The 14,388-nt window shown below is 45.5% G+C and overlaps 1 protein-coding gene across 1 annotated transcript in view; it reads right to left on the bottom strand.

Annotated features, from left to right (window-relative positions):
• Positions 1–9,934: 9,934 nt before the first annotated feature.
• The window catches only part of IGBP1 (immunoglobulin binding protein 1), a 38,875-nt gene continuing 34,421 nt past the window's right edge, over positions 9,935–14,388 (bottom strand). Inside the window, exon 6 of the mRNA XM_007187649.3 lies at positions 9,935–10,405. Within this exon, the coding sequence (XP_007187711.2) occupies positions 10,266–10,405 (140 nt within the window). The 3' untranslated portion in view covers positions 9,935–10,265. The remainder of the gene's footprint in view (positions 10,406–14,388) is intronic.

The following is a 14,388-nucleotide window of genomic DNA, read 5'->3' as shown; positions in this document are numbered from 1 at the left end:
CTCTCAACCACTGCGCCACCAGGGAAGCCCCACACCAGGCTTTAGATCATACTTTCTAATCTCTCTAATATGCATCCTTTCCCCACAGGTGCTCAATTGCCTCGGGCTGGTTCTAGCTGTGTGTGTGTGTGTGTGTGTGTGTGTGTGTGTGCGTGTGTGTGAGGAGGGGTCCCTGATAAATTAGTGCAGGAAAAGGGAATGGCTTAGGCCTCAAATAGGATCTCTGAAAAGCATTCTGCCCTGGTGGGTGCTCTTCGACTCCTCCTGTCTTCTACTGAGAGCCACCTAGTCGACTAGAGCCTTTTTCTGCATGAATATCTAGACTTCTCAGATACCTCCTTGTACCTCTGTTCCCAGGGCTTCTGTACCAGTGGCCAGTGGGAGAAGCACTGCACAGAGAGCAGACCTGGCTTTCGGTCCTGGCTCCGCCAAGTTCCTCCCCGGACGCTGTGGGGGAATTGCTCCATCTCTCTAGATCTGTTGTTGGGAGGCAATCTAGCGGCTAAAGGCATGGACTTTAGAGCCAGATAGCTGGGGTTCAGATCTCAGCTCTGCCACTTACAAGTTGGCAAACCTCTGTGCCTCGGTTTCCCCAACTGTAAAATGGGGATAATAATAGTACCCGCTTCATAGGGTTGTTCTGAGGATTGAGTGAGTGAATGTAAAGCACTTAGCACAGGGCCTGGCACACAGGAGGTATTACTGTAAGTGTTTCTGATTATTATTCTTCGTTTAATTAAATGAATGTCTACTGAACATCTATTATGTTTCAGGCTAAAAGGCTTGCTTCTGCACACCAGCCTTTTCAAAATTAAAGATTGTCTCCAGATCCCAGGCCTGTGGATTCCTTTTTTCGGTAACTATCTGTTGAGTGATTACCGTTTGCCAGGTGCTGTTCTAGGTGTTGAGGATTCACTGGGGAAGAAGATGGGCATGATTCCTGCCTTCATTGAACTCACAGTGTAGTGGAGGAGACAGACATTAAAAACTTATGAAACTGTCTATACACTTGAATTTCTGATAAGTGTCCTAAAGGAAAAGGCCAGTAATTCTCAGCATAAGGCCTCTAATGTAGGTGCTCAAAAAAATCTTTTGAATGTAATCAAAAAGGTTGCTAGGAAAATCAAATACAGAAAGGTATCAAGTGTCCTACAAGTACAAGGAAATATTGATTCCTTAGCCTTTTCCAGGAATATTAGTGGAACTCTGTCTCCCTCCCTACCTCCCACTCTGGCTTGGACCTCCTCGATTAGACTGACTAATATGAATCTTCAGAGTTGAGCTTAGGGGACGGTTTTGGTGCACCGTGGGATGTACTGTCCTCCCCCAATGTACCCTCCATGGCCACTTGACATGCCACCCCTCCTCCTCTTCCTCTTTCTTTTCTTCCCCCTGGCTAGCTGGGGTTACCAAGCTGCTTCTTGGGGGCTAGTTGGCCACATACAGGGTGAGACGTATTAGAGCACATCTGCTCAGAATCTGCAGGGGAGAAGGGAGAGAGGTAAGAGGTGGGCCTGGGTTCTTCCAGGGCAAAGCACAGATGTGGGGAGGGTGAGAGTATCCCGGATAGACGAGTTCCACAATGCTGCCAGCTCCAAGGCTGCTTACAAATCAAGTCTCTACCCTGCTTCACTTTCAGATGGGTAAATGGAAGAGGCCTAGAAAGGGCTCACACAGGGTGCTAGATGCAGGGCAAGGACACACGGATTTCCATTTCTGTCTACCTAATGTCCAGCTCGGGGCCTGGTACAGTGTAGGCATTCAAGTAAATGCTTGTGGAACAAATAATGAGGTCTGGTCTCCTGGTTCCTTAAGCAAGATGTACTGGCAGGGCTGGGCCATGACCCTGATTTGCCAGCCTTTTCCCCCCCAAAACAAAAAGCATACTGTCTGAGCTGGAGCCTTCCTGAGCCAACTGGACAAGTACAACATGAACACCAGTGAATGTAGTAAAAGCAGGAAGAAGAGAAGTAGGTGAGCAGACAAATCCTGAATAACCAGCACTCATGATTTCCCAATTACAATCCAACCAACCAACAAGCAAACCCTTAGCTGCCTCGGAGTAAGCAGTACCAAAGGAGAGGTGGCCGAGAAGCATAAACAGGTCTGGTAATTTCATTCATAGACATTTAGGGCTGATATGATTCTAACCCTCAAGAAACTCACAGTCCAGCATGTGAGGTGGATGGAATCACAGACACCCGTATGGGGTGCCGTGGGGTGTGCAGACGCAGATGAGAGAAGTATCCGCCAGCCTGAGGAGGGCAGGGAAGCCTCTATGGAAGCGGGGGTGCTGCGGTGAGGAGAAAGGGTGCAAAAGGCATGGAAGGACAGCATGGGGAAGACTGCAATTAGCTTGCCAAACCAGAAGCTAAGAAGCTTTGCAGGAACAACAGAAAACCAAAGAAGACTGGAAGGAAAAGGAGAGCAAGGGGACCGGGGAGCTCAGAAGAAGTGGGTGGAAGTGAGGGAAATGCTGAGAAAGAAGCAGCCCTAGGATTCTTCTTCCTGGATTCTGAAGGTTCACCCTCAGCCTTCAGAATGACTCCTTTCTAGAAAGCTTTGGATAGCTGAGGTTTTGCCATAATGTGTTTTCTTCTGATCGTTCCCCTTCAATCATACCCTTATTTGGTTCGGTACTGCAATTTCAGCAATACCTGAATAGGAGAACCTATTTAATGCCAGTCAATGGGCTAGGTACTATACAAGGGACATACATAGTCCCTTCTTTCACCAAATTTTTATTGAGGTTCTACTACAAGCCTGGCATTATTCTAGGTTGACAATCGTGTGTGTGATGGGTCAGGGGGCTGGCAGGGAGTGAAAGAAGTACACACATCATCAATACAAGGATTGGGGCCATCAGAGAAGTACAAAGAAGATGGAGGGGAAGGCTAGTAGCTGTGTGACCTTGGACAAGACACTTCCCTTCTCTGAGTCTCGGTTTCCTCCTCCGGAAAAAGGGACTAGTCATATTTATTTGCTGTGAGGAGTAGTGGTAACGTTTGAAAAGTTCTTGGGCAGTGTCTGCCACCCAGGAGCTTTTCCATGGTACTGGTACTCAGCTGTGTGTGGGGGGGGGTGGGGGTGTGTGGCATTTGCAATGGGCTTCAACAGGCAGAGAAGTAGGGAGAGTGATCTGTCTTGTGGCAGCTGGGGAGACACAAAAGTCTGCAGGTTTGCTTTGGCACAAGGACTAGTTTCGTTTGACGGGAGCCTCAGGTTTGTGGAGGGGAGCAGAAGGAGAGAAGACTGGACGTTGGTAAGTGGGGATGTCTTCCTCATAAATCCCTTTATGTCTGCAGATCAGCAGCTCTAGAAAGAACCTACAGAAAGTAAATGAACCCAGGAGCAGTGGCTGGAGGTGGGGACCGAGGAGGTGGAGGGTGGGACAGAACAGGGTGAGTATTTCAAAATCTCTTGGAAGTCACTGGATCACTTCTCAGGGCAGGCAGGCTCTGGGGAACAGCAGCATCTAGCGCCTTGGTTCAGGCTAGAATGACCGACTATGTCTATTTGCCAGGGGCTGAGGAGTTGCCTGGGACGCAGGACTTTCAGTGCTAAAACCAGGGTGGTTTGGGGCTCATTGGGACAGCTGGTCCCCTAGTTCAGGCCTTTGTCACTGTCTCCTGGACTTCAGCAGGCTGCTCCCCGCTGCTCTACCTTCCTTTGGTCCTTTGCTGCTAGAGGATTGCTATCAAACACAGCTCTTACCCTCTGCCCTGTTTCTAACCCTCCAAAGGTTCCCATGGCCTCCGGGATCAAGTTCGAAGCCCAGAGCCTGGCCTCCAGAGCCCTTGCTCCACTGGTTTCTGCCTTCCTTGAAAGTCTCACTTCCCATAACTTTCACACCACACCAGATACAGCCTCCTTTCCCAACCAGGAAGTGTCGTTTGCTATTCTGGGCCTTTGCCCACGGTGGTCTCTTATCAGCCTGACTAAGTCCTACGCATGCTTCAAGTTACTGTGAAAATGTCATTTTCTGAGACTCTCCACCCTGCTCTCTCCTCTGGATTCCCAAGGTACATTATACATACTTTTGGGAGAGCACATATTAGGAAGTTAGTCTGAGAGTGTAGACACCACTGCTATATCCAGCTTCTAGTGAGATGCTTCACGTACAGTAAGCTTTTGGTATATATATCTTGAATAGTCAGCATATTCACATGATTCAAAATTCAAAAGGGTCTATAGGGAAGTTCAGTGAAAAGTCTCCTTCCCACTCCTGGCCTCTAACAATCCCACACCCCTCCTCCTCCTCCAGGGAAATTTTATGCGTGCCCAAGCAAATAAGGTAATTTGCTTTGTTAAATGAATAAAGGAAATAACAGTAGAAACTTGGAAACAATCCAGATGTTCAAAATCTGGGCCTGGCTAAGTAAGCTATTATATAGCAATCTTATAGACAATCTGCAGTCATTAAAAGTCATTAAAATTATTATAAGGTAGACTCTGTAGTATATGATATGGTAAGCTTTCAAAGCAGAGTATAAAGCAGACCTCTCCACTGAATACACTTTGTGAAAATGTGGTCCCTTCAGTGATAGGATGAAAGGGGGTCTGAGAGAGAAATGATTGCTGCTTTAAGGTGAAGGGATTCTGGGTTTCCTTTTATGTAAAGTTGTTTGAATATGAAAAGAAAGAGGCTGCATTATTGTGAATCTGCCTGATGAAGAAGCGTGATTCATGATGGGACTCATTCATTCAGTAATTCATTCTGCAGACACCGAATGCCGGCTTTGTCAGGAGAAGGCCAGAAACAGTGCTGAGCTTCCCAGGAAGAGCACTAAGTAGGCGACAGGCCCTAAGAAACTCTAATGGAGCCAGAGGGGTGGGGAGTGTGATGAGTTCATTGCCAGGCTGTTGAATTTGAGTTTTTGTTCATCAAGAGGAGCGGTGTGGTAGATGATAGGCTATGGGACAGGGAGCTCAGCAGAAAGGTCAGGGCTAGTGCTGGCCATCAGCATACATGTGGTGAGTCATGGAAGCCGGAGGTGGGGTGAGCTCACCCAGGCAGAAGGTAGACAAGGAAAGGAGAAGACAGGTTCCATAAAGCGGGTGAGGAGTCTTTCTGCCAATCTCTCAATGTCTCTGAGCCGGGGACAAGGGCACCAGGGTAGCAGAGGCGGTATCTATCGCTGAGTGTGGGAGGGCCTCAGAGTTCAGGCAGAAATCCTCCCTCCCAGCCCCTGGCTGCCAAGTCTCATGCGCTCACAACCTGGGTCTGGTCTTTTTTTTTTTGGATGAGGGCCCACCTAATGGCCTCATTTTACCTTAATCACCTCTTTTTTTAAAAAACTTTATTTATTTATTAAAAAAATTTTTTTTGGCTGTGTTAGGTCTTCGTTTCTGTGCGAGGGCCTTCTCTAGTTGCGGCGAGCAGGGGCCACTCTTCATCGCGGTGCGCGGGCCTCTCACTATCGTGGCCTCTCTTGTTGCGGAACACAGGCTCCAGACGCGCAGGCTCAGTAGCTGTGGCTCACGGGCCCAGCTGCTCCGTAGCATGTGGGGTCCTCCCAGACCAGGGCTCGAACCCGCGTCCCCTGCATTGGCAGGCAGACTCTCAACCACTGCGCCACCAGGGAAGCCCCCTGGGTCTGGTCTTAGTTGTCCAGGAGGGCCTGGGAGATCAAGGCGGCGGGGGGGCTTTGACGGGCTTAGAAAATGTGTAGGAACTTAAGTGAGAGGGTGGAATAGATAGAGGGTTTAAAAGATTCACTTGTACCAAGATCGGATAGGGCTGGAAACAGGTGGGCCTGGCACTGGGAGCAGGAATGTTCTACAGGTTGAGGGATGTAGGGCCCCAGGAAGGGGAGAGTTCTGAGTCCGGGGTATTCCCCTAGTGAGCAGGTCTCAGATGTGCCCTTAAAGGGCCTGGCCGGCAAAGCTGATGATAGAATCGTTGCTCAAAATTTAGACAGAGAAAGGGGAGGGGTGATCCCCAGAGCAGTGCACCAGCGGGGTATCTCGCCCACCTTCCTATGTCCCCCGTGCTTTGTGCTTCCCGGGGAGTGTGGCAGACTGGAAGGACGTGGCCTGTGGAATCAGGCCCACCTGGAATCCAGGCCCAGCTCGACACTTAGGGCTGAGTGATCTTTGCGAAATCCCTTCTCTGAGCCTCAAGTTCCTCATTTACAAATTGAGGCAATAATAATATCTACCTTGGGACGTTGTTTTGAGGATTAGAAATAGTCAACTCCTAGTATACAGTAGGTGCTCAATACATGAATTCTTGTTATTTGTGCTACCACACGGGAATAGGATGGCCTAAGTCATTGCTGCGTTGTACTCTCTTGGAGGGAGTTATTGCCAGTTGGGACAAGAAACTGAAATCTTTTGTTTACCATCTTTTCACATACATTTGTCAAAGGCGGCCTGGTGGGCAGATAAGTAAAAACCGGTTCTCAATTCCCACTGCACGTAACAATTCTCTCCTGTGCTGGTCATCTCCAGCACACAAAGAAAAGCATGTTCACAAACCTTTTCTCTGATGGTGATATATATAGAAGACTGAGAAAGCAATAGGGGGGCAGGGGTTAAAATAAGTTGTGAAATACTGAATTTAAAAAACAATGCATCCCCTCCTCTGGCCGCCAAACTTACAAACATTTGTGCCATGTTTTCTAATTGTTCAAAGTGCTTTTCCATATTTGATTTCATTTGCTCCTTACTCTGGCCTGTGAGGTAAGTAGGCCAGATGTTGTCAGCATCTGGGAGGGGCTAAAACTGACAGAGCTGGTATTAGAACCCATACCTCCTTGCTATGGAGCGAGAGTGAACTGAGCCAGGTTAAACCTTGGATGAATGGGTGAAAAGCAATCTGTGATGAAATGATGTGCAGGTGTTGGAGGGAGCTGTTTTGCAAGGAGACAAAGGTCACAGTGCCGTCTTGTTGTTGGGTGTCTGAAAGAGCCAGGTGGCAGTGTATCTGTTGTGCTGATGAGCAAACCGGAGGCCCACACTAAGCAGAGGAGGACTTTGGAATTCAGTTGACATAGAGAGGTGGATTTAGATTCAAAAGTTTTATCCTTTGCACATTGTTTTATTTTTTATTTTTATTTTTTTTAATAAAGACAATGAAAGAGAGAAAGCCTTTTTTTAAAATTTATTTATTTATGGCTGTGTTGGGTCTTCGTTTCTGTGCAAGGTCTTTCTCTAGTTGTGGCAAGTGGGGGCCACTCTTCATCGCGGTGCGCGGGCCTCTCACTATCGCGGCCTTTCTTGTTTCGGAGCACAGGCTCCAGACGCGCAGGCTCAGTAGTTGTGGCTCACGGGCCTAGTTGCTCCACGGCATGTGGGATCTTCCCAGACCAGGGCTCGAACCCGTGTCCCCTGCATTGGCAGGCAGATTCTCAACCACTGCGCCACCAGGGAAGCCCTTGCACGTTGTTTTAAATGACAGCAGTGACCCCGGTGACCTGGGTGGCCCTGGGTCACCTGGCTAGGGAGGGGCAGAGCCCTGAGGATTGAGACTCAATTCAGAACCCTTAACTCCAACTTCTTGGGCTTGAAATCAGCTCATTCAGTCCCCTGCCCTGTCTTTCTCACAGGGGTGTTGAAAAGAATAAGAGTGGAAAGGACAAATCACCGCATGATGGCATGAAAAGAAGTAGTGCCCAGCGTTCACCTTTTCCAAATAATTAATTGGCCTCCATGTGAGAGCTACTGAGGGCAAATATTTTGGCTACACTGATACGTTTGCACGGTCTATGTATTAGCTGTGTGCTGAAGTAAGTCACTCACTGCATTTCCTCAAGCCAGTTTCCTGCCCTGTAAGACGAAGGCATCATCTCCTGCCTGACGGGTTGTGAGAATGAAATATGCAGCATACGTGAAATAAGCATAGCGCAAACGATGAGGCAGTACTGTTATCTGTGGAATGCTTCGAGTCCTCGCTTCCCGGAGTCCACCAAACCCAGCTCGCTCTAGGACCCTGAAACGCCTTGTTCTGGTGGGAGTAGAGAAGGTGGTTCTCTTTTTGTTTTCTCTAGCCGCCAGGCAGGCAGAACTGGGGAGGAAAATGGAGGAAGATGGGTTTGCTCACCGCCTCTGTCTTCTTATCCCCCAGCTGAGGGGGAAATGGCAGGGGGGAAGCGGGCTGGCATAACCTTTTCTTCGGTGAGTCAGCTAAAAAGGAATTTCTAGAGCTCCAATAACGTATAAGTGGTGGTTTGGGTTTGGATTTTTCAAGCTGCTCCCTCTTTTTAGGCTGCTTTAAGCTGCAGAACTAAAAGCACACGCAATTGGGAAGCACATGGAAAAATGATAGAAGCACAGCTTGTTACTAATGTGAACTTGAAGAAATCACTCAGCTTCTCTGGGCCTGTTTTCTCATCTGTAAAATGGGGACAATGCTACCTATTTTGCAGGGTCATTGTGAGTATTAATAGCACGTGAAAGTGCCGGGTCTGGTGCCTGGCACAGAACAGAGTTTCCAACACCTACCTGTCCGTTTCCTTTCCCTTCCTAGTGGACAGACCATAGTCACTGAGCTCAGACGAAAACACTTATTCTTCAGCCTATCATAATGGCTGCCATTGTTCATTTAATTCTCACAACAACCCTATGAAACAGTTCATCTATAAACATAGAGAAAAGAGAGAAGCAGTTCAGAGAAGTTATATCACCCAAGGTCACACAGCTTTCAACTTTTAAAGCCAGGATTTAAACCCACTTTGTCTAGTTTGCCTCTTAGATATCAGAATGTGAGAGGGCTTCATCAGGCTGGATCTTCTGGAAGGACCATATTTAAATAGACTCAGACCAAGGGGATAACCCCAACCTGGCCCATTTTGGGAATGAGCTCAGGGTGGAGTTTCAGGGGCACGAAATAGGCCATTGCTAGAGGCAGCCTGGCAATAACTGGAAGAGAACTACAAATGAATGTTTGCTTCCCAAATCTGTGGGGAAGTTAATCTGTGCTCTACCAGTTTCAGGAGCTTATGTTGTGAGGGTGACATGAATCCTTTATTAAGCAGCATATATTTAGCAATAAATATATTATTGGTAGTCTTCTGTCATCTCCCACTAAACATAACGTCCTACTCATCGTCTGACAGCCCTCCATTTACCACCCTACAAAGGAGAGGGATCTGAGTCTCCTTTTCAAACCCCTGTCCTAAGCTAGACTGCAGAAGCTAGAATAGGAAGGCTGAGTCATCTTCTTAAAAGAAAATGAAGTGTACCAAAGCCACATAGAACAAAAGTACGTTTTCTATACAGATCACTTGGTTTCACACATGGCTGCTTTTCTAGGGTATCAACCCGGGAGCTGAGGACGTGTCTTCTCTTTACCGCAGAAAGTAGGTACCTTTCCTTGTCATCTGTGCTGTCCCCCCTCCTCCACTTCCAGTTACTGGCATGACTGCAGGTACCTTATTAACTAGCAAAATGACTGCCACGGCACAATGACCGCTTGGGACTGTGCCAGGTACGGCACGGGCAAAGAGGGCCAGAATGGTCTTCCAGCAGCCCACTCAAGAGCTAGGCTATGGCCTGAGCTGCTCTTACCCTCAGGGTTCTAGATAGTTCCAGAGTAAAGGCCCTGGCCTCAGATGCTCACACAAGGATGGCTCTCATAGTGCCTCATTGGTTTCCTCATTTCTCATGGCTGAAGCAAGGAAGATTGGGTAGATAGGATTGTTACGTTCTGTTCATTTACAGCTGTAATTCCTGAAAATAGAGCCGTGTGGCAGGGCAAGTCCTGGCTTTTGTGCTTGTCCCTTGTAAAGCAAGTGTTGGGTTAGTTCACAGCACTGGGGTAGAAAGGAGAAAGCAAGCTCCAGCCAGTCTGGGCAGCTCTGATGCTGGGTAACTCACTGCCCACATCAAAGGGAGATGACTAGGATCTCTCCATAAGCCCAGGGACCCACAGCTGACCCCCTCCCCTCACCCCCTGGAAGAAAGCAGCTGATACTCATATTTCTGCACAGGCTCACATGACAGCGGGGACTTTTATTTTTCAAAGAGTATTCATACAGCCGTTGATTATACAGAACCATTTCTCAGTACTCTTTTCTTTCCACTTAAGAAAAGGGGAATATACCATGATGAGGATTATAATTCCAAGACAAGATTGCTGGCTCATCATCTAGGGTACAAATACACACTTAATTGTTTGACATGTTAATGAACGCAAAGCAAGATTAAGCATCTCTGCCTTCATTGTACACGGCTGAAGCAGGAGCCCAGGGAGGGGAAGACTGCACAGCTTTCCCTGGTGGGGAAGACAGAAGCCCCTGCAGTCCTGTCTTGTTGTGGGGAGACTAACCCATGTTCTGCCGGTTGCCATAGCCCCTAGGATGGGTGTCCTTCCAGTCATCCCACTCCCGAGCTCTGTGGACTGCCTGTTCATCATCCTCTTCCTCCTGTTCCTGATCTTGTCGCTGAGCTGCTGTTCTGAACTCTGCGCAAGCGGAAAAATGAGACAGCAGGGGTGAGGGAAAGAGCGACTGTCACGGGCCCCAGCTCCACTCTGAATACGACCACGTAACAAGAGAACAAGGAATATATACCTAGCTGCCTACCCTGGGGCCAGCAGAACTGGGGAGAGTACTTACTATTACTTAACAGGTGACATGTTAAATAATAGTAAGACGGGATCCTCTGAGTGGTTTTCACGAGAAAGCAAAAACATAAAAGTTGCCCCTCAAAATGAATTCTATTTTGGGAAAGAATTCTTGCTAAAATGGCCAACCCCTCATAACAGAAAACAAAAACACCAACTGACCAACAGAACCCCAGCAAACCAAAAACACTGAAGTGTTTCCATAGTATAGTGATTATCACACTCGCCTGACAAAAACACTAAAGTAAAAAATATTTATGATTTTATGACTTGTGATTTGCCAGGGAGGGACTATAGGTGACTTCTCCTCCTTCATCCGTTTCCTTTATTACAGTTCTACAATTCTGTGTGTGTATAAAATTGGAAATCACGGGGCAGCTGAACCTACCAGAAAAGAATGTGTGTTATTTTGCACGTTTGGAACAGGGTCTGAGGTCCAAATGGCACTTGTCATGCAGTGTACCAAACACTAGGTCTCTTTTGCACGATTTTTTTCTTTCCTTTGTGAGGTAAAGGAACATTTCCTAGCTACCTTGAATTTGCCCATGAGAAATACTCTCATTACCATGATAAAGAATGAAATATGTGGGGAATCTGATCTCTCCTTACAGCTTAGGAGTCTTGTGTTCTGTTTTTTTTAACCCTTTTATTGTAAAATAAAAGATACTGGAAATCACACAAAAATATATATGACTTAAAATTTGATAAGGAGGCTATACCTTTATAGCCTTCACTTGGGTCAAGATATAGATTTTCTGTACCCATCCCCAAAGCTTCTCCATGAGCATCTACCAAATGACACCCTGTGCTCACTGGCAGTTAATTCCCATTCCTTCCCTCCCTGGAAATCACCAATCTACCTTCTATCTCTATAGATTTGCCTATTCTGAACATTTCACATAAATGGAATCAAGTAACAACGTGGTCTTTTGTGTCTGACTTCTTTCACTTAGCATAATGCTTTTGAGGTTAGTCTTACCCATTTTCAAATATTTTGATATATATATTTTTTTAATTTTTATTTATTTATTTATGGCTGTGTTGGGTCTTTGTTTCTGTGCGAGGGATTTCTCTAGTTGTGGCAAGCGGGGGCCACTCTTCATCACGGTGCGTGGGCCTCTCACTATCGCGGCCTCTCTTGTTGGGAGCGCAGGCTCAGTAGTTGTGGCACACGGGCCTAGTCGCTCCGCGGCATGTGGGATCTTCTCAGACCAGGGCTCGAACCCGTGTCCCCTGCATTGGCAGGCAGACTCTCAACCACTGCGCCACCAGGGAAGCCCTTGATATATTTTTAATCTACAGGTTTCTTCTTCCATCCCTTTCTTTCCTTACAAGTTCTCTATTGAAGAGGCTGGGACATTTGACCTGTAGTTTCCCCAAATCTGGATTTTGCCGGCTGCACAGTCATGATGGAGTCCAACATGTTCTTCTGTATTTCTGCAGATTGGCAAGTGGGCACAGAGCTTGATATGACTCAGGGTTGATCCCTTCTCATGAATACAGGTGGTGCTGTCCTCCCCCAGCAGGTGGCACACAGTATCTGTGTCTCATATGTTGTGATGTTAGCAGGTGTTGATGCTCAATGCCTAGATTTGTTAATTTTCCCAGGGTTTCAAAATGGTGATACTCTTTAACATTTCTTTTTTTATTAAGTAGAATGCTTTTATAAAGAGAGGCTTTCCCTCATCTACTACTATTTAGTCACCCAGGAAAAGAAAACAAGATTAATGCTTGATTCTTCTGCTTTAATTTACCATTTCTCAAGGTAATAAATTGGTTCCTTATCATCCTCTGGAATTGAACAATTTTTGTTTTAACTATAGTTATGAACTCACGGATTTAAACATACTTGATGGGTTTCAATGAATTGCAATGATTTCTAAAAAATATTCAAATAAGCTTTCTAAGTTTAGTTTTAATTTACAGAAAAATTGAGAAGACAGTACAGAGTTCTTATACATCCGTACCCAATTTCCCTTATTGTTAACATCTTACATTACTATGGTTTGTGTGTCATAACTAATGAACCAATACTGACACATACATAACTAACAACTAAAGTTCATACTTTATTCAGATTTCCTTAGGTTTTACGTAATGTCCTTTTTTTTTTGGTTCCAAGATCCCATCAAATATTCCATATTACATTAGCCCTCTGTCTCCTTCGTCTCCTCTTGGCTGTGAGAATTTCTCACTTTCCTTGTTTTTGATGACCTGGACAGTTTTGAAGGGTACACATCAGGTATTTTGCAGAATGTCCCTCAACCTGGGGTTGCCTCATATTTTTCTCATAATTAGATTAGGGTTATGACTTTTGGAAGAGAATAACACAGTGAAGTTTCCTCCTTATCACATCAAACCAAGGCTACACACCACCAACATGACTTATCACTGCTGATGTTAACTGGGATCACTTAAGGTAGTGTTTGTAGGGTCCCCAACTGCTCCCCCCTCCTTCTATACTATAGTCTTTGGAAGCAAGTAACTAAACATAGCCTACACTTAAGGGGTGAGGAGTTATGCTGCACCTCCTTGAGACAGGTGTATATACACAAATTATTTAGCATTTTTCTGTAGGGGAGATTGGTCTCTTCGCCCCCATCTATTTATGTAATCATTTATTTCTATCACTATAGACTCACGGACACATTTTATTCCTTGCGTTATAATCCAATACTGTTATTTTCCTGCTCACATTCTTCCAGTTTTGGCCAGTAACAGTTCTTTCAGAAGGCCTTGTGTCACATTAACATACCTCAATAGTTTTTTGTTTGCTGCTGTTGTTTTTTGAGTGCTTCTTTATTTTCTAGTACTACAAGATATTTCAGGTTCATCTTGTATATTCCCTGTCCAGCCCTAGAATTATCCATTTCTCTAAGGAGCCTTTAATTGGAGAATAGTATTAGAAACCAAGATTTGGGCACCAGACGTGCTCGTTGCTACTGGCAATTATCCTTTTTCAAGCCAAACTGTCTTTGGCCAGTAGAAACGTCTTCAAAGTGGTTTCTGAGTACTTTTGATATGACCATAGTAGTCTTTGAAAGCTTCTTTCCTATCCTTTATGACAAGATGTTCCAAGCTCATCTTATTTATTTCCTGCTGCAAACTTGGAATTAGCTATTTCTCTAAGACATCCTGGTTTCTTTTAATGGGAATGGTATTTCAAGAACAGAACCTGGGTTACTAGGTGTGCTCATTGCTTCTGGGCTGGTCATTGTTTCTAAGCCTTTTCAGTGGATAAAGCAAAAGTGTGTGTGTGTGTGTGTGTGTGTGTGTGTGTGTGTGCTTTTCAATAAAATTTCTCATGAGTTCATATTCAGGACTACAGGGGTGTTTTGTTTCTAACACAAATTCTTTTGAATTACATCTGTATTCTTCCACACTAAAAGTCTTAGCTCTCAAAGACAGAGGATGATGGAATTTGAATATCTCATAATTACTCAGTTAATATTATCTCACATTACACAGTCCTGGAATAACACTAATACTGTTACCAATATAATTGCTGAGAACAGTTCTTTTTTTTTTGCATATCCTTTCCCCATTTCTCCATTAAAAGTTACACTATATCTACATTACCAGAGCACTGGGCATATAGGCATTAATACTTTGTCTCTTTCAAATCTCATTTAGTCTTAGTTCTACAAGTAACTATATATTTAATGCTGACTGATAGTCCTTATATCAATGTCTCTCTCATCACTTTGGTTGTCTTAAGCTCATTCTCTAGCAAATTCCTCAGAAACGGATCATGGGACCAATATTTCCTGAGTTCCTGCATGTTGATAAATACCTGTACCCTATAAAGGGTAAAAAGTCAG

This window comes from Balaenoptera acutorostrata, chromosome X (genome assembly GCF_949987535.1).
Source record: "Balaenoptera acutorostrata chromosome X, mBalAcu1.1, whole genome shotgun sequence".
Lineage (NCBI taxonomy): Eukaryota > Metazoa > Chordata > Mammalia > Artiodactyla > Balaenopteridae > Balaenoptera > Balaenoptera acutorostrata.
This window is presented reverse-complemented; position numbering and strand designations above follow the sequence as displayed.